Source organism: Rhinopithecus bieti, unplaced genomic scaffold (assembly GCF_001698545.2).
Source record: "Rhinopithecus bieti isolate Rb0 unplaced genomic scaffold, ASM169854v2 scaffold_2572, whole genome shotgun sequence".
NCBI classification, from domain to species: domain Eukaryota; kingdom Metazoa; phylum Chordata; class Mammalia; order Primates; family Cercopithecidae; genus Rhinopithecus; species Rhinopithecus bieti.
Genome location: NW_016804595.1, coordinates 3,497,866 through 3,524,005, shown reverse-complemented (window position 1 = coordinate 3,524,005; position 26,140 = coordinate 3,497,866). Strand labels below are relative to the sequence as shown.

The window sequence follows — 26,140 nt, the reverse complement described above, 5'->3', positions numbered from 1 at the left end:
TTTATTGCAGCACTATTCACAATAGCAAAGACTTGAAATCAACCCAAATGTCCATCAGTGACAGACTGGATTAAGAAAATGTGGCACATATACACCATGGAATGCTATGCAGCCATAAAAAAAGGATGAGTTCGTGTCCTTTGTGGGGACATGGATGCAGCTGGAAACCATTGTTCTCGGCAAACTATCACAAGAACAGAAAACCAAACACAGCATGTTCTCACTCATAGGTAGGAATTGAACAATGAAATCACTTGGACACAGGAAAGGGAACATCACACACTAGGGCCTATTGTGGGGAGGGGAGTGGGGGTGGGATAGCATTAGGAGATATACCTAATGCAAATGACGAGTTAATGGGTGCAGCACACCAACATGGCACATGTACACATATGTAACAAACCTGCATGTTGTGCACATGTACCCTAGAACTTAAAGTATATAAAAAAAAAAAGGAAGCCGTCCACTCTTTCTTAATTCAACTGCAAATTCAGTATTGTGTTACAAACAAGACCACTGAATAAACAACGCTGCAAGAACACAAAGGTTATTAAAAAAAAAATAAAAAAGAAAAGAAAAAAGAAATATGTGTTTGAATCTCTTATCCTTTTGCTTGGCAGTGTATGAAATATCTGCTCTTTCTAGAAATCTTGATGATGAAGTGGCCTGTTGTTTTGTCACCTAAAAATGCAGTAATGTTTAAATTAAGCTTTTCTTTATTAACATCACTTGGTTGTATGCCATATTTAGAGCTTAGTGAAATTTTGCAACATTAAGTCTACAACTGATTAAAGACATTTTATTAATTTATTCTTGTTTCTAATGGGAACTTTCTTAAATTAAATTACATCCAACATTTATTAAAGAGCTAAATCATAGGCCATTACTGTGCTTAGAGGCAAAGGGCAGACAAAAGTGAATCCGACAAGTTCCCTGCCCTCAGGAAGCTTTCAGTCTAGAGATAAGAAAGACTTATACACACCTTATGTTGAAAAAAAAAAAAAAAGCTCTTACCTGGTTACTGGCATATGAAGTTGTTAGTTACAGATATGCCCCAAACTAAAGGTATCACCTTGAGCAATTCTCTTTCTCTTTCTCTTTCAATCTCTTCATCTATAAACTAGGGGTTGGGAATAGATTTATTAACAAACACAAATTGAGCATCTACTATGTGATAATAGTAGCTAAACTTACTGAGTAATTACCATGGGGCAGGTATCAAGATAAACCCTTTATGATGGTAACCTCATTTAATCCTCAAAGCAATTCTGTTTTCAACAGGGGGAAATTGAGGCTCAAAGATGTTAAGTAACTCCCCCAAGGATGCAAAGTGATTGAGCCAGAATTCAAGACTAGGTTGGTTTGACTCCAAAACTCACGACATTAAACCCTAATGTGTCACTGCAACCAACTCTAATAGCTTCTAATTATTAGTTCTATTAATATTGCATTACCACTATTTGCCCCCAGAATGTAAAATGCAAGTATGAAGAGTTTAGTTTTTGTATTACTAGTGGAGGTTAAAGGTGCACAATGGAATTATTCCAACTGGGAAAATACAGGAAAATTTCATGGAGGTGGCAGCATATGGCTGCAGTTAATAAGGTTTGCTCTCACAAAATGGAGAGGTAAGGCCATTTCAGGCAGAGAGTATTATATGAGAGGTTACAGAGCAGTAAACAGTCATGCACCTGCAAGATCAAAGGGAAAGGGCGGTAAGAGAGAAGCTTGAAAGTCAAGTGGAGCCAGATTGTGGAAAAACTACAGAATCATGCTAAGGACCTTGACATGTAGAAAATGGGAAGCCCCTGAAAGTTGAAGAACATGAGAGTGAAATGATTAGTAACTTTTTGGTTTAGGGCTTGTTTCTTTTGTGTTTGGTTTCTTGTTTTGTGTTGTTTGTGATTTTTTAAATTTACAACCAATAAGAATATTTAGCAAGATTTCCAAATACATGATGAACATATAAAACTGGCCTGGCTCAAGGATAACAATTCTGGGTAGTTGGAGTGAAGTTTCAATCAGCTACGTGGCATTTGCTAATCATCTGATATGAGCTAAAAATAAAGGAGTTAACAAATAAGCTGTCAGCCTACAGTCGGGGTCTCAAATAGCATGTGACATAGTTGAGAAGCAGTTTTCCATATCATACATGAAATAATTGAAGAAACTACTTACAAAGCACTCTACCAGTAGGTACAATAAAATACAACTATACATACAAAATAATGCTGAAAGCTGCAAGTAGAGGGGTAAAGCTAGGCCAAACTGCTCAGGGAGTCATTCTGAAGTGGATTTGGGAAGTATGTCTAGAAGGGGAGCCATTGCTGTGAGAGTGCTGAGGCTCACCTGCTACTAGTCCCCCATTACTCAGGTATATGGTAGGTCAGCACCAAAACCATCACTGTGCACTGTTCTTTCCATCTAAATTCTATCAAATTATGACCAACCGACCAAGGTACTACTTCAAATTCTCTCTTCCTCTATAAGCTAGTGGTCTTGTCTAAAATTTAAGAAGATCATACTCATCTTCCTACTTCTTGTTCTCTTTCTTCTGTGTTTTATGAGGCTGCAATGAACTAGCAACTTCCTCTCCCCCAGAACTCTGTATTCCAGGCCTTAGATCACTCAAAAGTGTTGCTTATAAGTGCAGAGAATCAACAAAGAAGGAACAGAGGTTAATGTCTGGTCAAAGATGTGATTCCTCTTGTTGAAAGTTTATTAACTTACTTATAGAATCGTTAAGTCCCAGGAAAAACCAAAAGGAAATATATATTGGATCCTAATGATATTTTCTTTTCTTCTTTTTTCTTTCCCCCCTACTCTGTTGCCCAGGCTGGAATATAATGGCATAGTCTCGGCTCATTGCAACCTCCACCTCCCAGGTTCAAGGGATTCTCCTGCTTCAGCCTTCCTAGTAGATGGGATTACAGGCATGCACCACCACACCTGGCTAATTTTTTTTTTTTTTTTTTTTTTTTTTTTTTTTTGTAATTTTAGTAGAGATGGGGTTTCACCATGTTGGTCAGGCTGGTGTTGAACTCCTGACCTCAAATGATCCACCAGCCTCAGCCTCCCAATGTGCTGGGATTACAGGTGTGAGCCACTGCACCCGGCCTGATATTCTCTTGCAAGGGCATTGCTTACATTGTGTATCATTAGAACTATAGCGTGTTGGCTCCAGACACAGAACCCCTAGAGTTTTCTAAACCATTTATATCACACTGGCAACCAGGAGTAACTTTATATATTCAAGAATCAAGATTTCACCTGGAAGTACCTCAGGTAGGTGTTGGTTCATTCACATTCCAACCAAACGATAATGTACCATGAAGTGCATATGGCTAAGTCTGCAATGACATAAAATCTCAACCACATAAAATCTCATTATCTAAAAGAAATTAAGGTCAGGTGTGGTGGCTCATGCCTGTAATCCCAGCACTTTGGGAGGCCGAGGTGGGCAGATCACCTGAGGTTGGGAGTTCGAGACTAGCCTGACTGACATGGAGAAATCTCATCTCTACTAAAAATACAAAATTAGCCGGTCGTGGTGGTGCATGCCTGTAGTCCCAGCTACTGAGGAGGCTGAGGCAGGAGAATCGCTTGAACCTAGGAGGAGGAGGGTGCGGTGAGCCGAGATCACGCCATTGCACTCCAGTCTGGGCAACAAGAGAGAAACTCCATCTCAAAAAAAAAAAGAAAAAAAGAAAAGAAAAGAAAAACAAAGAAATTAAATGCACTGTGGTTTATGGAGCAGCATTCGTCTCCCATGTCCTACATCAGATCTTTCACATGCCAGTCACAGTTAAATCTAATTTGCTGTAATCTGGATAAATGGAAGCTAATCAACAAGCTCTCAGCTCCAGTTCTGAATCAGCAGCACATACTGCATTTTTGAAATACACTAATGGCAAGAATGGAGAAAAGGCTTCCTGACAACAACTGGCATTTGTGACATAGCAGGAAGGTTATCTGGATTCTGATATAATAGTTATTGGAATCATACATAGGCACATAGTTTAAAAGGCTAATAAGTCATTTGTCATTGCTTTTATTATCCCTGCATAGTTACTAAAATTGAGATTAGAACCACTTCTTGAATGTACTGTTCTAAATCCTTAGCTTACTTGATGACACATGACCCTCACAATGATCCTAAGAGATCATTCATTTGCATGTCATTTTGTAGCTGAGGAAATTGAGGCACAGAGAAATAGAGTACTGCCCAAAATGTCATAACTAATGAAAGGCAGAGAGAATACTCACACCAGCTCTGATTCCAGAGCCCACTCTCTTCACCATATGCTTTTCTGCTTCCCTAGTTGTAGAGTTTTTTTATATGACTGCATTAATTATATGTGAATAGTTTAAAATTTTCTATATAAGGTCTTTAAGGGTGTCATTCTGGTTGAAAATGGAGGACTAGGGTTCTCATTTGAACATATATTTCTGTAGAAAAACCTATTTTCACTTAGATGCTACAGTTACTTGAGGTGGTTAATAAACCAGTTAACAGAGTTTGAAAAGGATTAGGGTTAAAGCCCTCCCAAGCCATCTTTCATGCTGCTAATATGAATCACATTACTAGATACTTAATATCATTTTCTCTTTGGTTCCCAGAAGACTAGATATATGCTAGAATATTTGTCTTCCTCTTTTACCCTATCAGGCAATAAAGTATTTTGGACCACTGTACTATGCTATAATTATTGTTTCCCTCCTGATTTTTTTGCTCCAATCTAATGAAAGACATACAAGCTACTGTACTGCTACACAATGACTAAATACCTGTTGGATTAGATGGGAGGAGGATACACATTCACTGGCTAGAAAGCATCATGCACACAGAGCCACTTTCACCATATATTTTATTTCTCATGATCATGTAGAATTTAGGCTTTGGTGTTGATTACTTCTCTCTTAGGAAACACAGTTGTTTTAGGGTCGATATCACAAAAAAAAAAAAAAAAAAAAAACAAGAAAAACCTATTAGAGAAAAGGAAAATTATTTGTCTGTTGGCCAAATTTTAAAGTAGGAAAACCTGCTTTTGAAGTTGTATTCCCCTCCCAGGCACTTAATCCAAGTCCCAGTCATACTCTAAACTGGCAATGCTAGAATTAACCACCATAGGAGTTATCTGAGATGAGTTGTCATCAACTTGGTACCAGGTTGTTTTCCTCAGGACTCAGTGAGCTCTAGAACTGCATGAAACTGGCCTAATTTATCAAAGTATGTAGCCTTGGGTAAATAATTCAATCTCTCAGAGGTCCAGTTATCTCCTCTGTAAAACACAACTACATCCTAGGGATGACAATATCTACATCCTAGAGATGTCAGGAGGATTAAGTGTAATTTTTTTAATTGTATGTATTTAAAGTGAGCAACATAACATTTTGATATACACATGTGTAGTGATTACTACAGTCAAATTAACATATCCATCATTTCATAGCTACCTTTTATGCACATGATAAGATTATCTAAAATCTATTCTCTTACCAAATTTCCAGTATAAACTATTGATATGGTTTGATCCATGTCCCCACCCAAATCTCATGTTCAATTGCAATCCCCAGCATTGGAGATGGAGCTTGGTTCGAGGTGATTAGATCATAGGGGTGGCTTCTAATGGTTCAGTAACATCCCCTCTTGGTACTGTATAATGAGTAAGTTCTCATGAGATCTGGTTGTTTAAAAGGGTGTAACACCTCCCCACTTTCCCTCTCTGTCTTCCTCCTGCTCCTGCTATGTGAAGTGCCAGCTCCCTCTTTGCCTTCTGCCATGATTGTAAGTTCTCTGAGGCATCACCAGAAGCTGATGTTGCCATGCTTCCTATACAGTCTGCAGAACCATGAGTCAATTAAGCCTCTTTTCTTTATAAATTACCCAGTCTCAAGTATATCTTTATAGCAATGCAAGAATGGACTAATACAGAAAATTGTTACTGAGAAGAAGGGCATTGCTATAAAGACACCTAAAAATGTAGAAGTGACTTTGGAACTGGCTAACACACAGAAGTTGAAACATTTTGGAGGGCTCAGAAGAAGATAGAAGATGAGAGAAAGTTTGGAACTCGCTAGGGACTTGTTGAGTGGTTGTGACCAAAATGCTGATAGTAATATAGACAGTGAAGTCCAGGTTGAGGAGGTCTCAGATGGAAATGAGAAATTTATTGGGAATGAGTAAAGGTCAGGTTGGCTATGCTTTAGCAAAGAGTTTAGCTGCATTGTTCCTCTGCTCTAGGGATCTGTGAAATCTTAAATTTAAGAATGATGATTTAGGGTATCTGGCAGAAGAAATTTCTAAGCAGCAAAGTGTTCAAGAAGTAACCTGGCTGCTTCTATTAGCCTATGCTTATATGCATGAGCACAGAAATGATCTGAAATTGGAAATTACATTTAAAAGGGAAGCAGAGCATAAAAGTTTGGAAAATTTGCAGCCTGGCCATGTGGTAGTAAAGAAAAGCTTATTCTCAGGAGAGGAAGTCAAGCAGGCTGCATAAATTTGCATAACTAAAAGGAAGGCAAGGGCTGATAACCAAAACAATGGGGAGAAAGACTCATAGGACTAATAGGCATTTTAGACTTTCATGGTGGTACCTCTCATCACAGGCTCAGAGGCCTAGGAGGACTGAATCATTTCCTGGCTCAGGCCTAGGGCCCCTGCTCCCTCTTACAGCCTTGAGACACTTCTCCCTGAATCCCAGCTGCTCAAAGGGGCTCAGGTACTGTTAGAGTAGGTAGCTAATCAGGCATGAGTGGGGTAAGAGAGGGGTCCCCACCACCCACCAGGAATATCAGGCAACCAACAGGTGATGGTCAGGCAGTTGTCATACTGCCTCTCTAAAATATTAATAGGTTGCAGCCAGCACCAGGGAGAGGCAACTTCTCAATAGATGGAAACACCTGAAATTGGTAACTGGCAGCTTCCAATAAGATCTCAGGAACGGGGAGAGTGGGCTTAACATGCACATTAAGAGGTAAAATGGTGAAGTATGACCTTTGGGGACATTCCACTGGAAAAGGGAAGAAAGCCTCAGGTAAGCATGTACAGAACTACACTAAACACACTGCACATGGTCACCTTCCAAGTGCAAGCAGGGCACAATGCATGCAGGAAGCTCACCCTTAGGGAAGGACCAAGGGAAAGGGGCACAAGATGTCAGAAGTATGCCAGTATATAAAATCCTAGGTTTAAGGTCAAACAGGGCACTTGACCTCCAAGGTGCCCACTTGGGCCTCTTCCAAATGTACTTTCCTTTCATTCCTGTTCTAAAGCTTTTTAATAAACGTTTATTCCCGCTTTGAAACTTGTTGCAGTCTCTTTTTCTGCCTTATGCCTCTTAGTCAAATCCTTTCTTCTGAGGAGGCAAAACTGAGGTTGCTGCAGACCCACATGGATTTGCAGCTGGTAACTCAGATAACTTCCACCAGTAAGAATATAGTTCAGGCTGCTGCTTCACAGGGTGCCAGACATAAGCCTTGGTGGCTTCCATAAGCCGTGAAGCCTGCGGGTGCACATAATGCAAGAGTTGAGGCTTGAGAACCTCTGCCTAGATTTTAGAGGATGTATGGCAAAGTCTAGATGTCCAGACAGAAGCCAGTTACAGGGGTGGAACCCTCATGCAGAACATCTACTAGGGAAGCGAGGAGAAGAAATGTGGGGTTGCAGCACCCACAGAGCGTCCCCTGGGGCACTGCCTAGCCCAGCTATGAGAAGGCAGCCACCGTCCTCCAGACCCCAGAGTGGTAGATTCACCAATAACTTGCACCCTGCAGCCTGGAAAAGCTGCAAGCACTCAGTGCTAACCCATGAGAGCAGCTGTGGGAGCTGAACCATGGAAAGCCACATGGGTGGTTCTGCCCAAGGTTTTGGGAGCCCACTCCTTGCATCAGTGTTCCCTGGGTGTGAGTCAAAGGAGATTATTTCAGAAATTTAAGATTTAATGACTGCCCAGCTGGCTTTCAGACTTGCAATGGGGCCCTATAGCCTCTTTCATTTGGCTGATTTCTCCCTTTCCGAATGGCAGTATCTGCCCAATGCCTATACCCCGATCATATCTTGGAAGCAATTAACTTGTTTTTGATTTTACAGGTTCATGGGCAGAGGGGACTAGCTTCGTCTCAGGTGAGACTTGGGACTTCGGACGTTTGAATTAATGCTGGATTGAGTTAAGACTTTGGGGAACTGTTGGTAAGGCATGACAGTATTTTGCAATATGAGAAGGACGTTAGATTTGGGAGGGGCCAGAGGTAGAATGACATAGTTTGGATCTGTGTCCCCACCAAATCTCATATTCAACTGTAATCCCCCATGCTGGACATTGGGCCTGGTGGGAGGTGATTGGATTATGGGATAGCTTCTAATGATTTAGCAACATCCCCTCTTGGTACTACATAGTGAGTTCTGACAAGATCTGGTTGTTTAAAAGTATGTAGCACCTCCCCCACTTCTCTCTTCCACCAGCTCCTGCCATATGAAGTCTGGGGTCCCTCATGCCTTCCATCATGATTGTAAGTTCCCTGTGGCCTGCCCAGGGGCTGATCTAGCCATGCTTCTTGTACAGCCCGCAGAACCACGAGCCGTAAAACTTTTCTTTATAAATTACCCAGTTTCAGGTTACATCTTTATAGCAGTGTAAGAATGGACTAATACAATTATTAACGTTAGTCCTCATGTTGTACATTCAATCTCTAGACGTATTAGACATAACTGCAACTTTGTACCCTACCCTACAACTTTCTTTCCCCCAAACCCCCCAACCAAGGGTCTACTCTGTTTCTATAAATTCAATTTTTTTAAATTCCACTTATAAGTGAAGTACAACTCAGTGCAGAAACTTGGTAAATGCTAACTACTTGTTATAAGCTGCCTGTAAAAATAAAAATACAGAGATGAATCTCTAAGCAATTTATTTGGGAAGAAAGAATTGCAATTAGGGCATACGTGTAGATCAGATGGTCTTCCGTATATCCAACAACAAAGAAAAGGTGGGAGGTTTCGTTAAAAAAGAGAAATGTTACATAGTACTTTTAGAGAAAATTCATTGGCACTATTAAGGGTCTGAGGAGCTGGTAAGTTTCAATTGGTGAGTGATGGTGGTAGATAAAATTAGAGCTGCAGCAGGTCATTTCAGCAACTATTAGATAAAACTGGTCTCAGGTCACAGCGGGCAGTTTCAGCAGCTGGACTTGAAAGAATTACACTGCGGGAGCAATGTCATTTGTCCTGCATGCTTTTCTACCCCTTACCCCCACTTTTTTAGTTGGGTATAACAAGAATGACCCAATTTGTATGATCAACTTTCACAAAACATAGAACAGTGGGAAAAGGGTCTGTTTCTGCAGAAGGTGTAGACGTTGAGAGCCATTTTGTGTATTTATTCCTCCTTTTCTTCATCGGTGAATGATTAAAATGTTCTGTATGATTTTTAGTGATGAGAAAGGTTAAACGCTACTCATCTGTACTAACTGTAATCTACACACTTGTAGACCAAAAGGCACAAGGTTTAAAAAACCTTTGTTTTTTTACACATCAGAGTGGTATAAATGCTACTCATCTGTAGTAAGTGGAATCTATACACCTGCAGACCAAAGACGCAAGGTTTCAAAAATCTTTGTGTTTTTTACACATCAAACAGAATGGTACATTTTCAAAAGTTAAAAAAAAAAAAAACAATTCATCCACATATTACGACTAGCAAAAATGACATTCCCGTGTGAAAATCATGCTTGAGAGAATTCTTACATGTAAAGACAAAATTGCAGTGACTTTACAAGGGACCTGGGGATTCCCGCCCACAGTGGAGTTTTGAATGTACTTAACAGTGTCTCACGGTAAAAACAAAACTTCATCCACCAAATATTTGTTGAGCGCCCACTGCCTGCCAAGCACAAACAAAACCATTCAAAACCACGAAATCGTCTGCACTTTCTCCGGATCCAGCAGCCTCTCCGATTAAGGTTTGCACACGCTATTGCGCCAACGCTCCTCCAGGGCGCGTCTTAAGATAAAAGAATGGGACAAGTTGCCCCTCCCCCTTTCGCGGGCCTCGTGCGTCAACGCCATCGCATATAGAAAACAGACAAACGTAACCTACGGTGTCCCGCTAGGAAAGAGAGGCGCGTCAAACAGAGACAAGTTCCGCCCACGTAAAAGATGACGCTTGGTGCGTCAGCCGTCCCTGCTGCCCGGTTCCTTGTCTCTGGGGGCAGGGCCTAGCTAGAGCAGGTGTGGGTTTAGGAGGTGTGTGTTTTTGTTTTTCCCACCCTCTCCCCTCTACTTGCTCTCACAGTACTCGCTGAGGGTGAACAAGAAAAGACCTGATAAAGATTAACCGGAAGAAAACAAAGAGGAAAACAACTGCAACCTGAGCGGGGAGGGACGCGCTAGGCTCCGGCCTGGGCGTGCGGCCCGGGGCGGGGTCCCGGGGGCGGGTCGGGGTGGGGCTGTGGTGGGCCCTGCGCCGGCGGCGGCCGGCGGCGGCGGCGGCGGCGGCGGAGGCGCAGGCGGTGGCGAGTGGGTGAGTGAGGAGGAGGCGTCCTGGCCGGTGTCTGTTTGGGGTCCGGTTACCGGGAAGAGACGCGGGTAGCAGCCGGGGCTCTCCTCAGAGCTCGACACATTTTTACTTTCCCTCTCATTTCTCTGACCGAAGTCAGGTGTCCGGCTTTCGCCTCTAGCGACTGGTGAAATTGCCTGCATCTGGGCCCCGGGCTTCGCGGCGGCGCAGGGACGAGGGATGGGAATCTGGCCTCTTCCTCGCGTTCCCGCCTGCAGTGCGCTGCCCGAGCTGTTTCCTTCCCGGGAACCTGCTGGGAGCGCTGCCGCTGCAGGCTCGAGAGAAAGGAGCCTCGGGCACTGAGAGGCCTCGCCTGGAGGAAGGCCGGAGGGCGGGCGGCGCGCGGCTCCTGCGGACCAAGTCTGGGTTTTCTGGGAACCCGAGACGGTCCCCGATGGCGAGGAGATCATGCGGGGTGCTGTAGGGGTGTGGAGACGTCTGCAGAATTTTAGCCCAAGCTCCTAAGGAGTGCTGATGACTTGCATATGAGGGCAGCAATGCCAGTCGGTGTACTCCCTATTCTGTGGGACATGATTTGGTTGCTTCACAGCTCCGAGATGACACAGACTTGCTTAAAGGAAGTGACCATTGTGACTTGGGCATCACTTGACTGATGGTAATCTGTTGCAGAAAGAAGTGCACAGATTACATGTCTGTGTCCACACTGGGTCGGTCTGGCCACGAGAAACACCACAGGCTTTTTATTCAGAAACAGGAGGGAGGTCCTGCACTTTCCCAGGAGGGGTGGCCCTTTCAGATGCAATCGAGATTGTTAGGCTCTGGTAGAGTAGTTGCCTGGTTGTGGCAGTTGGTAAATTCCTATTCAAACTGTTGCCATGCGTCACCAGTTAACAACAAGGGTACACAATCTGTCTGGCATTACTTCTACGTTGTACAAAGGATCAAAAAAAGATACTGTTAGATATGATTTTTCTCAGACTTTGGGAAACTTTTAGCATAATCTGTGAATATCACAGAAGCAAGACTCATATAGGGGATATTAATAACCTGGAGTCCGAATACTTGAAATATGGTGTCATTTGACACGGGCGCTGTTATCACCACCTTTGCCAAGCCCTGTCACTTGAGGAAAACCCTCAATCAGCTGGAAACTGCCTCATGCTGACAGTACATCTGAAACAAAAACGAGAGTAGTTACCACATTCCAGATTGTTCACTAAGGCAGCATTTATCTGCTCCAGGAAAAAATTACAAGCAACTTATGAAGTTGATAAAATATTTTGTTTGGCTATGTTGGCACTCCAAAAGTTGCTTTCAGAGAAACAAAGTAAACCAAGGAGGACTTCTGTTGTTCAAGTCTGCCCTTGGGCTCTATTCTACGTTAATTAGGTAGTTCCCAGGAGGACTAGATTAGCCTACCTATTGTCTGAGAAACTTGGATCTGTGAGAAATGGGCAGATAGTGATATGAACTTCACCTCCCAGTCTTTCCTGATGTTTAAGATTGAGAAAGTGTTGTGAACTTTCTGGTGCTGTAAGCAGTTCACTGTCCTCACAGTGGTCCTGGGCAGCTCCTGTTGTGGAAAGTGGACCGATTTAGGATCCTGCTTCGCTTTGGACTGGGAGAAAATAAACAGCATGGTTACAAGTATTGAGAGCCAAGTTGGAGAAGGTGGCTTACACCTATAATGCCAGAGCTTTAGGAGGCAGAGTCAAGAGGATCACTGGAAGTCAGGAGTTCAAGCCCAACCTGGGCAGCCTAGACCCTGTCTCTACAAAAAATTAAAAACTTAGCCGGGCGTGGTGGTGTGCACCTGTAGTCCTAGCTACTTGGGAGGCTGAGGCAGGAGGGTCATTTGAGCCCAGGAATTTGAAGTTACAGGGAGCTATGATCCTGCCAGTGCACTCCAGCCTGGATGACAAAACGAGACCCTGTCTCTAAAAGGCAAGAAGTGAGGGCTTTATGATCGTAGAAATTTTGCTTACAGTAGCAGTGGACCAACCACCTTTCTAAATACCAATCAGGGAAGAGATAGTTGATTTTTAACAAACGTTTAAAGAAAAAGCAAAACCTCAAACTTAGCACTCTACTAGTTTTAGCAGATGCTAATTAAGGTAATCATGTCTGCATATATGAGATTATTTTCAGAAAGTGTATTGGGAAACCTCTCATGAACCCTGTGCAACCCTGAGCAAGCCACCGTCTCACTCAGTTTGAATCTTGGCTTCCCTCAAAAGACTCTGTGGCTAATGTTTGGTGACTCTCTGGAGTAGCCAGCACTGCATGTACATAGGATAGGTACATAAAACAATTATTGGTTTTGAGCTGATTTTTTTCAGCTGTATTTGCATGTATGGGTTTTTCTCACCAAAGACAATGACTTCAAGTGTTAATAAAATAATTGTACAGCTCTCCTAATTATACTTCTCTGTAACATTTCATTTCTCAGACTATTTCTTTCGGTAGGATTTAAAACTAAGCAATTCAGTATGATCTTTGTCCTTCATTTTCTTTCTTATTCTTTTTTTTTTTTTTTTTTTGAGACAGAGTCTCCCTCTGTCGTGCCATCTCAGCCCATTGCAACCTCTGCCACCTGGGTTCAAGTGATTCTCCTGCCTCAGCCTCCTGAGTAGCTAGGATTACAGGTGCCCGCCACCACACCCAGCTAATTTTTTGTATTTTTAGTAGAGGTGGGGTTTCACCATGTTGGCCAGGCTGGTCTTGAACTCCTGACCTCAGATGATCCACCTGCCTCGGCCTCCCAAAGAGCTGGGATGATAGGCGTGACCCACCGTGCCCGCCCTATTTTTTTTCTTATTCTGTTAGGAGTGAGAGTGTAACTAGCAGTCTATAATAGTTCAATTTTCGCAACGTGGTAAAAATTTTCCCTGTAATTCAACGAGATTTTGCTTCAGGTCTCAGTTTTGTTTTAGGAAATACTTTTGTTTTCAGTTTGATGATGAAATATTAGAGTTGTGATATTGCCTTTATGATTATCTACCTTTTTAACCTAAAAGAATGAAAGAAAAATATGTTTACAATATAATTGTATGGTCGCGTGTTAACTTAATTCATTACGTTGGCCTCCAGTTTGCTATTGTTAGTTATGACAGCAGTAGTGTTATTTCCATTTCAATTCAGATTACATTCCTATATTTGATCATTGTAAACTGACTGCTTAAATTGTATTAAAAACAGTGGATATTTTAAACAAGCTGTACTGCTTATATCCAGTGCTGTCTCCTAAGACTATTAAATTGATATAACATATTTAAAAGTAGATATTACCTAAATGAATTTTTGAAATTAAAAATACACGTGTTAAAACTGTCTTTGTGTTCAACTATAATTGTACATAGTTAGAGTTAACTGTTTTGCCAGGCTCTGTGTGCCTACTCATAATGTGATAAAAGCACTCATCTAATGCTCTATAAATAGAAGTCAGTGCTTTCCATCAAACTGAATACTCTTGACAAGATGTGGATAAAATTATTTAAGTAAAATTGTTTACTTTGTCATACATTTGCAGATCAAATGTTAGCTCCCAAAGCAATCATATGGCAAAGATAGGCATATCATGGTTTGCCTATTAGCTGCTTTGTATTGCTATTATGATAGATTTCACAGTTTTAGATCTGCTTAGATGAAAATGTAATTCTTTTTACTTTCAGTCTTAGATACAAGTCTTCAATTATAGTACAATCACACATTGCTTAGGAATGCATCATTAGGTGATTTTGTCATTATGCAAACATCATAGAGTGTACTTACACAAAACTAGGTAGTACAGCCTTTACGTACGTAGGCCATATGGTATAGTCTGTTGCTCCTAGGCTACAAATCTGTACAGCTGTTACTGTACTGAATACTATAGACAATTATAACACAGTGGTATTTATTTATCTAAATATATCCAAACATAGAAAAGGTACAGTTAAAGTATGGTATAAAAGATAATGATATATACCTGTATAGGCCACTTAACCGTGAATGGAGCTTGCAGGACTAGAAGTTGCTCTGGGTGAGTCAGTAAGTAAGTGGTGAATGAATGTGAAGGCCTAGAACATTACTGTACACACTGTAGACTTTATAAACACAGTATGCTTAAGCTACACCAAGTTTATCTTTACAGTTTTTCTTCAATAAAAAATTAACGTGAGCCTACTATAACTTTTAACTTTGTAAACTTTTAATTTTTTAACTTTTAAAATACTTATCTTGAAACACAAACATGTATAGCTATACAAAATATTTTTTCTTTATATCCTTATTCTAGAAGCTTTTCCTATTTTAATTTTTTTTTTTACTTGTTAGTCGTTTTGTTAAAACTAAAAACACACACTTTCACCTAGGCATAGACAGGATTAGGATCATCAGTATCACTCCCTTCCACCTCACTGCCTTCCACCTCCATATCTTGTCCCACTGGAAGGTTTTTAGGGGCAATAACACACATGTAGCTGTCACCTCCTATGATAACAGTGCTTTCTGTTGAATACCTCTTGAAGGACCTGCCTGAGGCTGTTTTACATTTAACTTAAAAAAAAAATGAAGGAGTACACTCTAAAATAACAATAAAAGGTATAGTCTAGTGAATACATAAACCAGCAGCATAGTAGTTTATTATCAAGTGTTATATACTGTAATAATTGTGTGTGCTATACTTTAAGTGACTTGAAAAATTGTACTAAGACCTTATGATGGTTACGGTGTCACTAAGGCGAGAGCATATTTTCAGGTCCATTGTAATCTAATGGGACCACCATCATATATGCAGTCCACCATTGACTGAAATGTTACATGGCACATAACTGTATTTGCAAGAATGATTTGTTTTACATTAATATCACATAGGATGTACCTTTTTAGAGTGATATGTGTATGTGGATTAAGATGTACAAATTGAGCAAGGAGACCAAGAGCCCTTGGTTCTGTCTTGGATGTGAGCTTTTATGCTCTTCTCATCATGTCTGTTTTCTCATTAAATTCAAAGGCTTGAACAGGCCCTATTTAGCCCTTCTGTTTTCTATGTGTTCTAAATAACTAAAGCTTTTAAATTCTAGCCATTTAGTGTAGAACTCTCTTTGCAATGGTAAAATGCTGTATTGGTTTCTTGACTAGCATATTAAATATATTTATCTTTGTCTTGATATTTCAATGTCATTTTAAACATCAGGATTGGGCTTTAGTATTCTCATACGCAGAGAGTTCACTGAGGATACAGGACTGTTTGCCCATTTTTTGTTATGGCTCCAGACTTGTGGTATTTCGATGTCTTTTTTTTTTTTTAACCTTTTAGCAGCTTTAAAGTATTTCTGTTGTTAGGTGTTGTATTACTTTTCTAAGATTACTGTAACAAAGCACCACAAACTGAGTGGCTTTAAACAACAGCAATTTATTCTCTCACAATTCTAGAAGCTAGAAGTCCGAAATGGAAGTGTTGACGGGGCATGATCCTCAAAAGAGAGAAGACTCTTTCCTTGCCTCTTCCTGGCTTCTGGTGGTTACCAGCAATCCTGAGCGTTCCTTTCTTGCCTTGTAGTTTCAGCAATCCAGTATCTGCCTTTTGTCTTCACATGGATGTCTACCCCTTGTCTCTGTGTCTCCAAATCTCTCTCCTTATAAACACAGAAGTTATTGGATTAGGCCCCACTCTAATCCAGTATGACCCCATTTTAACACGATTATACCTATTTCTAAACAAGGTCACATTCACATATACCAAGGGTTAGGAATTGAGCATATCTTTTGCAGGGACTCAATTCAACCCACAAGTGTCAGTCTCTAGCTGAGCCTTTCCCTTCCTGGTTTTCTCGTTTTTAGTTGCTATGGGTTCGGGGCCAAATCTCCAGTCATACTAGACTTGCACATGGACTGGAGATTTGGGAATACTGTGGGTCTATTCTATGATCTTTAGTATGTAACATTTAATATCAGTGTAAAGAAGCCATTTTTTCAGTTCACCGTTTCTTTGAATTTCTTAATGTATGCCCTGAATATAAGTAACAAGTTACTATATCTCATAAAATGATCATATCAACAAACATTTAATGTGCACCTACTGTGCTAGTTGAATGTCTTTATCCTGATAGGAGATAACAGGCTTCCGCATCTTTGACTTAAGAGGACAAACCAAATATGTCTAAATCATTTGGGGTTTTGATGGATATCTTTAAATTGCTGAACCTAATCATTGGTTTTATATGTCATTGTTTAGATATCTCCGGAGCATTTGGATAATGTGACAGTTGGAATGCAGTGATGTCAACTCTTTGCCCACCGCCATCTCCAGCTGTTGCCAAGACAGAGATTGCTTTAAGTGGTGAATCACCTTTATTAGCAGCTACTTTTGCTTACTGGGACAATATTCTTGGTCCTAGAGTAAGGCATATTTGGGCTCCAAAGACAGAACAGGTACTTCTCAGTGATGGAGAAATAACTTTTCTTGCCAACCACACTCTAAATGGAGAAATCCTTCGAAATGCAGAGAGTGGTGCTATAGATGTAAAGTTTTTTGTCTTGTCTGAAAAGGGAGTGATTATTGTTTCATTAATCTTTGATGGAAACTGGAATGGGGATCGCAGCACATATGGACTATCAATTATACTTCCACAGACAGAACTTAGTTTCTACCTCCCACTTCATAGAGTGTGTGTTGATAGATTAACACATATAATCCGGAAAGGAAGAATATGGATGCATAAGGTAAGTGATTTTTCAGCTTATTAATCATGTTAACCTATCTTTTGAAAGCTTATTTTCTGATACATATAAATCTTATTTTTAAATTATATGCAGTGAACATCAAACAATAGATATTATTTATTTTGCATTTATCCTGTTAGATACAAATACATCTGGTCTGATGCCTGTCATCTTCGTATTAACTGTGGAAGGTAGGAAATGGTAGCTCCACATTACAGATGAAAAGCTAAAGCTTAAACAAATACAGAAACTTTTAGATCCTGGATTCTTCTTGGGAACCTTTGACTCTAATACTTTTTGTTTCCCTTTCATTACACAATCCTGTCTTTCGCTTACTACTGTGTGTAAGTATAACAGTTCAAAATAATAGTTTCATAAGCTGTTGGTTATGTAGCCTTTGGTCTCTTTAACCTCTTTGCCAAGTTCCCAGGTTCATAAAATGAGGAGGTTGAACCGCATGGTTCCCAAAAGAATTCCTTTTAATTTTACAGAAATTATTGTTTTCCCCTAAGTCCTATAGTTTAATATATAATGATATTTACATTTCAGTATAGTTTTGATATATCTAAAGAACACATTGAATTCTCCTTCCTGTGTTCCAGTTTGATACTAACCTGGAAGTCCATTAAGCATTACCAATTTTAAAAGGCTTTTGCCCAATAGTAAGGAAAAATAATATCTTTTTAAAAGAATAATTTTTTACTATGTTTGCAGGCTTACTTCCTTTTTTCTCACATTATGAAACTCTTAAAATCAGGAGAATCTTTTAAACATCATGTTTAATTTGAAAAGTGCAAGTCATTCTTTTCCTTTTTGAAACTATGCAGATGTTACATTGACTATTTTCTGTGAAGTTATCTTTTTTTCCCCTGCAGAATAAAGGGTGTTTTGATTTTATTTTGTATTGTTTATAAGAACATGCATTCGTTGGGTTAATTTCCTGCCCCTGCCCCCATTTTTTCCCTAAAGTAGAAAGTATTTTTCTTGTGAACTAAATTACTACACAAGAACATGTCTATTGAAAAATAAGTAAGTATCAAAATGTTGTGGGTTTTTTTTTAAATAAATTTTTTCTTGCTCAGGAAAGACAAGAAAATGTCCAGAAGATTATCTTAGAAGGCACAGAGAGAATGGAAGATCAGGTATATGCAGATTGCATACTGTCAAATATTATTCTCATGGCATGTATCTGTGTAAGGTTGGTGGCTACATTTGTGAAGGCCTTGGGGACCTACAGAGTAAGCCTTAATGGAGCTTTTATGGAGGTGTACAGAATAAACTGGAAGAAGATTTCCATATCTTAGACCTGAAGAGTTAAATCAGTAAACAAAGGAAAGTAGTAATTGCATCTACAAATTAATATTTGCTCCCTTTTTTTTTCTGCTTGCACAGAATAATTTTTGGATAACTTGTTCATAGTAAAAAATTTAAAAATTGTCTGTGATATGTTCTTTAAGGTACTACTTCTCGAACTTTTCCCTAGAAGTAGCTGTAACAGAAGGAGAGCATATGTACCCCTAAGGTATCTGGGGTATAGGCCCATGTCCAAACAATATTTCTTTTAAGTCTTATGTTGCATCTTTAAGACTCATGCAATTTACATTTTGTTCCATGATACAACTATTTTAATATTAAAATTTGTCAGTGATATTTCTTACCCTCTCCTCTAGGAAAATGTGCCATGTTTATACTTTGGCTTTGAATGCCCCTGAGGAACAGACACTAGAGTTTGAGAAGCATGGTTACATGGGCGTGGCTTCCCCTGCAGAAATAAGTACAGACTATTTCAGTGTAAAGCAGAGAAGTTCGTTTGAAGGGTATCTCCAGTGAAGAAAGGGTTCTTCACTTTTACTTCCATTTCCTCTTGTGGGTGACCCTCATTGCTCCTTGTAAAACTCTGATATTTTAAACATGGCTGTTTTGCTTTTCTCTGGTTCTTTTTAGCATGAATGAGACAGATGATACTTTAAAAAAGTAATTAAAAAAAAAAAGTGTGAAAATATACGGCCATAATACAGAACCCTATGCAGTGATCTCCTTTACCAAATTGTTGTGTTTGTACTTTTGTAGATAGCTTTCCAGTCCAGAGACAGTTATTCTGTGTAAAGGTCTGACTCAACAAGAAAAGATTTCCCTTTACCCAAAGAATGCCAGTCTTTATTTGCTGGTCAATAAGCAGGGTCCCCAGGAAAGGGGTAACTTTCACCACCCTCTAACCCACTGGTTATTAGTAAACTAATTAAGTAGACTTATCTCAAGATGAGGAAACTTAAAACCAAGTAAAATTCTGCTTTTACTGGGATTTTGTTTTTTGAAACTGGAAACGTTTACTTAAGTTGACTACTATTAATGAGTTTTGGTCTCTCTTTTAAGTACTCTTCTTAAAAATGTTATCCTACTGCTGAGAAGTTCAAGTTTGAGAAGTACAAGGAGGAATAGAAACTTGAGAGATTTTCTTTTAGAGCCTCTTCTGTATTTAGCCCTGTAGGAATTTTTTTTTTTTTTCCCAAGATTATTCTTCGTGAAAAGGAGGAGTTGCGTTTTGATTGAGTTCTTGCAAATCTCACAATGACTTTATTTTGAACAATACTGTTTGGGGATGATGCATTAGTCTAAAACAACTTCAGTTATAGCTGTCATCTGATAAAATTGCTTCCCAGGGAAGGAAATTTAGCACGGATCTAGTCATTATTCTTTTTAGATTGAATGTGTTAATCATAATTGTAAACAGGCATGATAATTATTACTTTAAAAACTGAAAACAGTGAATAGTTAGTTGAGGTTACTAAAGCATGATTTTTTTTTAAATAAAACTTTCAGCATTTTGCAAATGGGCATATGGTTTAGGATAGAACTTCTAGAGGTAGCATCACATTTAAATTCTCAAGCAACTTAGTAATACGAGGCTCTGAAAAACTGGTTAAAGTTACTCCAGAAATGGTCCTGGGTCTGACAGAGATTCTAACTTAAAGATGCATATGAAGACTGAATAAAATCATTTCATAAAATAAGTAAGGAAAACCAACTACTATTGAATTCATCTTAATGTATGATTTTAAAATATGTTTAGCTAAAATTCATAGACATTTGACAATTTCATTTATATCTCAAAAAGTTGACTTACCCAAGTTGATCACAAAACTGATGAGACTGGTGGTGGTAGTGAATAAATGAGGGACCACCCATATTTGAGCCACTTTACATTTGTGATGTGTTATACTGAATTTTCAGTTTGATTCTATAAACTACCAATTTCAAAATTACAATTTCAAGGTGTAATAAGTAGTATTGAAATAGGTCTAAAGGGAACTTTTCTGTTTTAAAAGATTCTTAAACTATATGTGCTGATTTTGATTTGCGTTTGGGTAGATTACACTCTTATGAATACGGAGGTTAGGTATTGATTCAGGTTTTCCTTACCTATTTGGTAAGGATTTCAAAGTCTTTTGTGCTTGATTTTCCTTGTTTTAAATATGAAACATATTGATGACTTTTAATTAACAAATGTTTTATCTCCAATAAATTTTAAAGGAGATCTTTTCTAAAAGAGGTACGATGACTTAATTATTGCATATAACAGTAGATGATAAACCAATGATTCCATACTCTCTAAAGAATACAATTGAGCTTTAGGGCCGGGCATGGTGGCTCATGCCTGTAATCCCAGCACTTTGGAAGGCCGAGGCGGGCGGATCACCTGAGGTCGGGAATTCGACACCAGCCTGGCCAACACGGCAAAACCCTGTCTCTACTACAAATACAAAAATTAGCTGGGCATGGTGGCAGCCCCTGTAGTCCCAGCTACTTGGGAGACTGAGACAGGAGAGTCACTGGAACGCGGGAGGCAGAGGTTGCAGTAAGCTGAGATCACACCATTGCACTCCAGCCTGGGCAACAAGAGCAAAACTCCACCTTAAAAAAAAAGAATAAAAGTGAGCTTTGGATTTTGGATTGCATATAAATCCTTTAGACAAGTAGTAGACTTGTTTGATATTGTGTTTGAACAAATTACGAAGTATTTTCATCAAAGAATGTTATTGTTTGCTGTTATTTTTATTTTTTATTGCCCAGCTTCTCTCATATTAATTATGTGATTTTCTTCACTTCATGTTACTTTATTGTGCAGGGTCAGAGTATTATTCCAATGCTTACTGGAGAAGTGATTCCTGTAATGGAACTGCTTTCATCTATGAAATCACACAGTGTTCCTGAAGAAATAGATGTAAGTTTTTATATTTTTAAATGACAGCAATTATACCCTTTATCAGTTTTTTGGGGTTATATTATTATTATGTATATTATTAATATTCTAATTTTAATACTAAGCACTTCATCATACGTACTATCCACATGCAGTATTAGCCACTTTAACAGATAAGCACACACAAAATCCTGGAATTTATGACAAAACAGGCATTTTTGATCAGTGATGACAAAATTAAATTTATTTTGTTTATTTCACTACTTTTATAATTCCCAAAAGTGGGAGGATCCCAGCTCTTACAGGAACAATTAATATTTAATGCAGTACCTTTTGAAACAAAACTGTGTGCCAAAGCAGTAGCCATTAATGGAAGTTGACTTATAGTCACAAATTTAGTTTCCTTAATCATTTGTTGAGGATGTTTTGAATCACACACTCTGAGTGTTAAGAGATATCGTTAGGAAACTATTCTTGTTGTTTTCTGATATTGTTATTTAGGTTATTCTCCTGATTCTGACAGCTCAGAAGAGGAAGTTGTTTTTGTAAAAATTGTTTAACCTGATTGACCAGCTTTCACATTTGTTCTTCTGAAAGCTGATGGTAGTGCACAGAGATTGTTTTATGGGGAGTCTTGATTCTCAGAAATGAAGGCAGTGTGTTATATTGAATCCAGACTTCAGAAAACTTGTATATTGAAAGTGTTTTTTCAACACTATGTTATAGCCAGACTAATTTTTTTATTTTTTTGATGCATTTTAGATAGCTGATACAGTACTCAATGATGATGATATTGGTGACAGTTGTCATGAAGGCTTTCTTCTCAAGTAAGAATTTTTCTTTTTGTAAAACCTGGATGAAGCATATGTTCACCTATGACAAGATTTGGAAGGAAGAAAATAGCAGACTGTCTACTTAGATTGTTCTAGGGACAACATTGCATATTTGAATTGTTGCTTAAATTTGTGTTATTTTTCACTCATTATATTTCTATAATATATTTGATGTTATTCCATTTGCTATTTAAAGAAACTGAGTTTCCATAGTTCCCAGACAAGAAATCATGGCCCCTTGCTTAATTCTGGTTTCTTGTTTTACTTCTCATTAAAGCTAAAAGAACCTTTTCAAATTAAGTTGTACTGTAGATGAACTTAAGTTATTTAGGCCTAGAAAAAAAATTATTCATATTTATACTGATCTTTTTCCATCCAGCAGTGGAGTTTAGTACTTAAGAGTTTGTGCCCTTAAACCAGACTCCCTGGGTTAATGCTGTGTACCCGTGGGCAAGGTACCTGAATTCTCTATACACCTATTTCCTCATCTGTAAAATGGCAATAATAATAATAGTACCTAATGTATAGGGTTGTTATAAGCATTGAGTAAGATAAATAATATAAAGCACTTAAACAGTGCCTGGAACATAAGAACACTTAATAATAGCTAATAGCTAGCATTTTCTATTTACATTTCTTCTAAGGGAAAGGATAACAGAAATAGCCAATATTTGTTGAGTGCCTACATGTTAGTTCCTATACTAGGTGCTTTACATGTATTATCTTATATTCTATTTTAATGTTTCTTCACAGTTGCAGATTATCATGAAATTTTATTTTTAAGAAAAGAGAAGTAAAAGGATAAAGTATTCACTTTTATGTCCACAGTCTTTTCCTTTAGGCTCATGATGGAGTATCAGAGGCATGAGTGTGTTTAACCTAAGAGCCTTAATGGCTTGAATCAGAAGCACTTTAGTTCTGTATCTGTTCAGTGTCAGCCTTTCATACATCATTTTAAATCCCGTTTGACTTTAAGTAAATCACTTAATCTCTCTACATGTCAATTTCTTCAGCTATAAAATGATGGTATTTCAATAAATAAATACATTAATTAAATGATATTTTACAAACTAATTGGGCTGTTTTAAGGCTCAATAAGAAAATTTCTGTGAAACGTCTCTAGAAAATGTAGGGTTCTACACAAATAAAAGATAATATTATGCTTATATCTTCGGTGTTTATCATGTAAAGCTATTCTGAGTTATTTGAAGAGCTCACTTTTTTTTGTTTTTAGTTTGTTAAATTGTTTTATAGGCAATGTTTTTAATCTGTTTTCTTTAACTTACAGTGCCATCAGCTCACACTTGCAAACCTGTGGCTGTTCCGTTGTAGTAGGTAGCAGTGCAGAGAAAGTAAATAAGGTAGTTTATTTTATAATCTAGCAAATGATTTGACTCTTTAAGACTGATGATATATCATGGATTGTCATTTAAATGGTAGGTTGCAATTAAAATGATCTAATAGTATAAGGAGGCAATGTAATCTCATCGAATTGCTGAGACAACTTGTGGCAACAGTGAGTTTGAAATAAAGTGAATAGGAGTCACTTATCAGTTTATTTTGATAACTTGTAAATACCAGTGTCAGATGTGTATAAATGGTTTTGAGAATATATTAAAATCAGATATTTAGGCCGGGCGCGGTGGCTCAAGCCTGTAATCCCAGCACTTTGGGAGGCCAAGACGGGCGGATCACGAGGTCAGGAGATCGAGACCATCCTGGCTAACTCAGTGAAACCCCGTCTCTACTAAAAAATACAAAAAACTAGCCGGGCGAGGTGGCGGGCACCTGTAGTCCCAGCTACTCGGAGGCTGAGGCAGGAGAATGGCATAAACCCGGGAGGCGGAGCTTGCAGTGAGCTGAGAACCGGCCACTGCACTCCAGCCCGGGCGACAGAGCCAGACTCCGTCTCAAAAAAAAAAAAAAAAATCAGATATTTAAAAAAATATTACTCTTCTATTTCCCAATGTAATCTTTAACAAATCTGAAGGTAGTCTTGTACTTTCGGTACTAGTTCTGAAGAAATGTTATTTGTTTATTCATCTTGATTTCATTGTCTTGGCTTTCCTTCTAAATCTATCTCTTCTTGGGAGCTATTGGGATTAAGTGGTCATTGATGATTATACTTTATTCGGTAATGTTTCTGACCCTTTCCTTCAGTGCTACTTGAGTTAGTAAAGGATTAATGAACAGTTACATTTCCAAGCATTAGCTAATAAACTAAAGGATTTTGCACTTTTCTTCACTGACCATTAGTTAAAAACAGTTCAGAGATAAATACATGTATCTTTCAATTTTAGCAAACCTAATTTTTTAAAAGAAGTTTTACATAGAAAATATGTTGGAAATGATTATTTACTTTACAAAGATATTCATAATTTATTTTTTCTGTAACTAGCTACTTTGTATATTTACATGAGCCTTAATTTATCAAAATTATATTTCTCATATAACCATTTATGAGAGCTTAGTATACCTCTGTCATTATATTGCATCTGCAGACTAGTGATCTTATTACTTCTGTCACCTCAAACAGGTGGCTTCCCGTCTGTGACCTCCAAAGCCTTAGGTTCCACAGAGTGACTGCTGAGCTGCTTTATGAAGGGAGAAAGGCTCCATAGTTGGGTTTTTGGTTTTGCTTTTGTTTTGTTTTAACATTTTCCTATCCTCCATCCTCTTGAGGCAGAATAATCTTACCTTTTATCTTGTTTTAATTTGAGAAAGAAGTTGCCACTGCTCTACATTGAAAACCACTGCTTTAACATAATAACTCTGAATATGGTTTGAATTTCAAGATAGTGAATGCCTTTTTATTTTTACTAATAGAGCTGTAGGTCGAATATTATTAGATTTCTAAACCCCACCCAATGACCTCCTTATTTTAAATCAAATTCTATAATTAATTGTCTTCTTATTGGAGGATCTGGACATTCTTTGATGTTTCTTACAACAAATTTCACATGTAGACCCACTAAACAGAAGCTATAAAGGTTCCATGGTCAAATAAGTCTGAGAAAGTCTGCATATTATATAATTCACCTGAAGAGTCACAGTATGTACCCAAATGTTAAAGGTTTTGAGATGCCATACAGTAGATTTACCAAGCATTTTCTAAGTTTATTTGACCACAGAATCCCTATTTTAAGCAACAACTGTTACATCTCATGGGTTCCAGGTGACTAAAGAATACTTATTGTTTAGGATATGTTTTATTGATAATAACAATTAAAATGTCAGATATCTTTCATAAGCAGATCAGTGGTCTTTTTAAAACTTCATATTTTAATGCTAAAATCTTTTCTTTTGTAGATAGTCAGAACATTATGCCTTTTTCTGACTGCAGCAGAGAGAAAATGCTCCAGGTTATGTGAAGCAGAATCATCATTTAAATATGAGTCAGGGCTCTTTGTACAAGGCCTGCTAAAGGTATAGTTTCTACTTAACACAAGTGAAACCAATTTTCTAAAATCATTTTTGAGACTCTTTGTAGACAAATGTTAAATATTAGCATTTAATGTATCTCATATTGACATGCCCAGTGACTGACTTCCTTTACACAGTTCTGTGCATAGACTATATGTCTTACGGTTTATAGTTAGTATCATCAGTGTAACACCAGAGAATACCCTTTGTTTTCCAGGTGGGTCCCTGTACCTACATGTCTAGCATCAGGTGTTTTGTTTTGTTTTGTTTTGTTTTTTAACACATGCTTAAATCAGGTTGCACATCTAAAATAAGATCATTTCTTTTTAACTAAATAGATTTGAATTTTATTGAAAAAAATTTTAGAACATCTTTAAGAAGCATATAGGATTTAAGCAATTCCTATGTATGTGTACTAAAATATATATTCCTATATATAATATATATATTTCTATATA

At 38.4% G+C, this 26,140-nt stretch overlaps 1 protein-coding gene across 4 annotated transcripts in view; it reads left to right on the top strand.

The window, feature by feature from the left end:
- Positions 1-10,089: 10,089 nt before the first annotated feature.
- Positions 10,090-26,140, top strand: part of C9orf72 (C9orf72-SMCR8 complex subunit) — a 124,951-nt gene continuing 108,900 nt past the window's right edge. For 3 of the 4 annotated variants that reach the window (XR_001884952.1, XM_017869335.1, XM_017869333.1), the window contains exons 1-7: positions 10,470-10,523; positions 16,738-17,225; positions 18,308-18,367; positions 21,352-21,447; positions 22,189-22,253; positions 23,548-23,620; positions 25,569-25,685. Coding sequence is in view for 3 of the 4 variants with exons in the window: in XM_017869335.1 (XP_017724824.1) it covers positions 16,782-17,225; positions 18,308-18,367; positions 21,352-21,447; positions 22,189-22,253; positions 23,548-23,620; positions 25,569-25,685 (855 nt within the window). In the remaining variant the exon portion in view is untranslated. Of the gene's footprint in view, positions 10,247-10,469; positions 10,524-16,737; positions 17,226-18,307; positions 18,368-21,351; positions 21,448-22,188; positions 22,254-23,547; positions 23,621-25,568; positions 25,686-26,140 lie in introns of those variants that run through there. The other variant, XM_017869334.1, reaches the window with a different exon arrangement.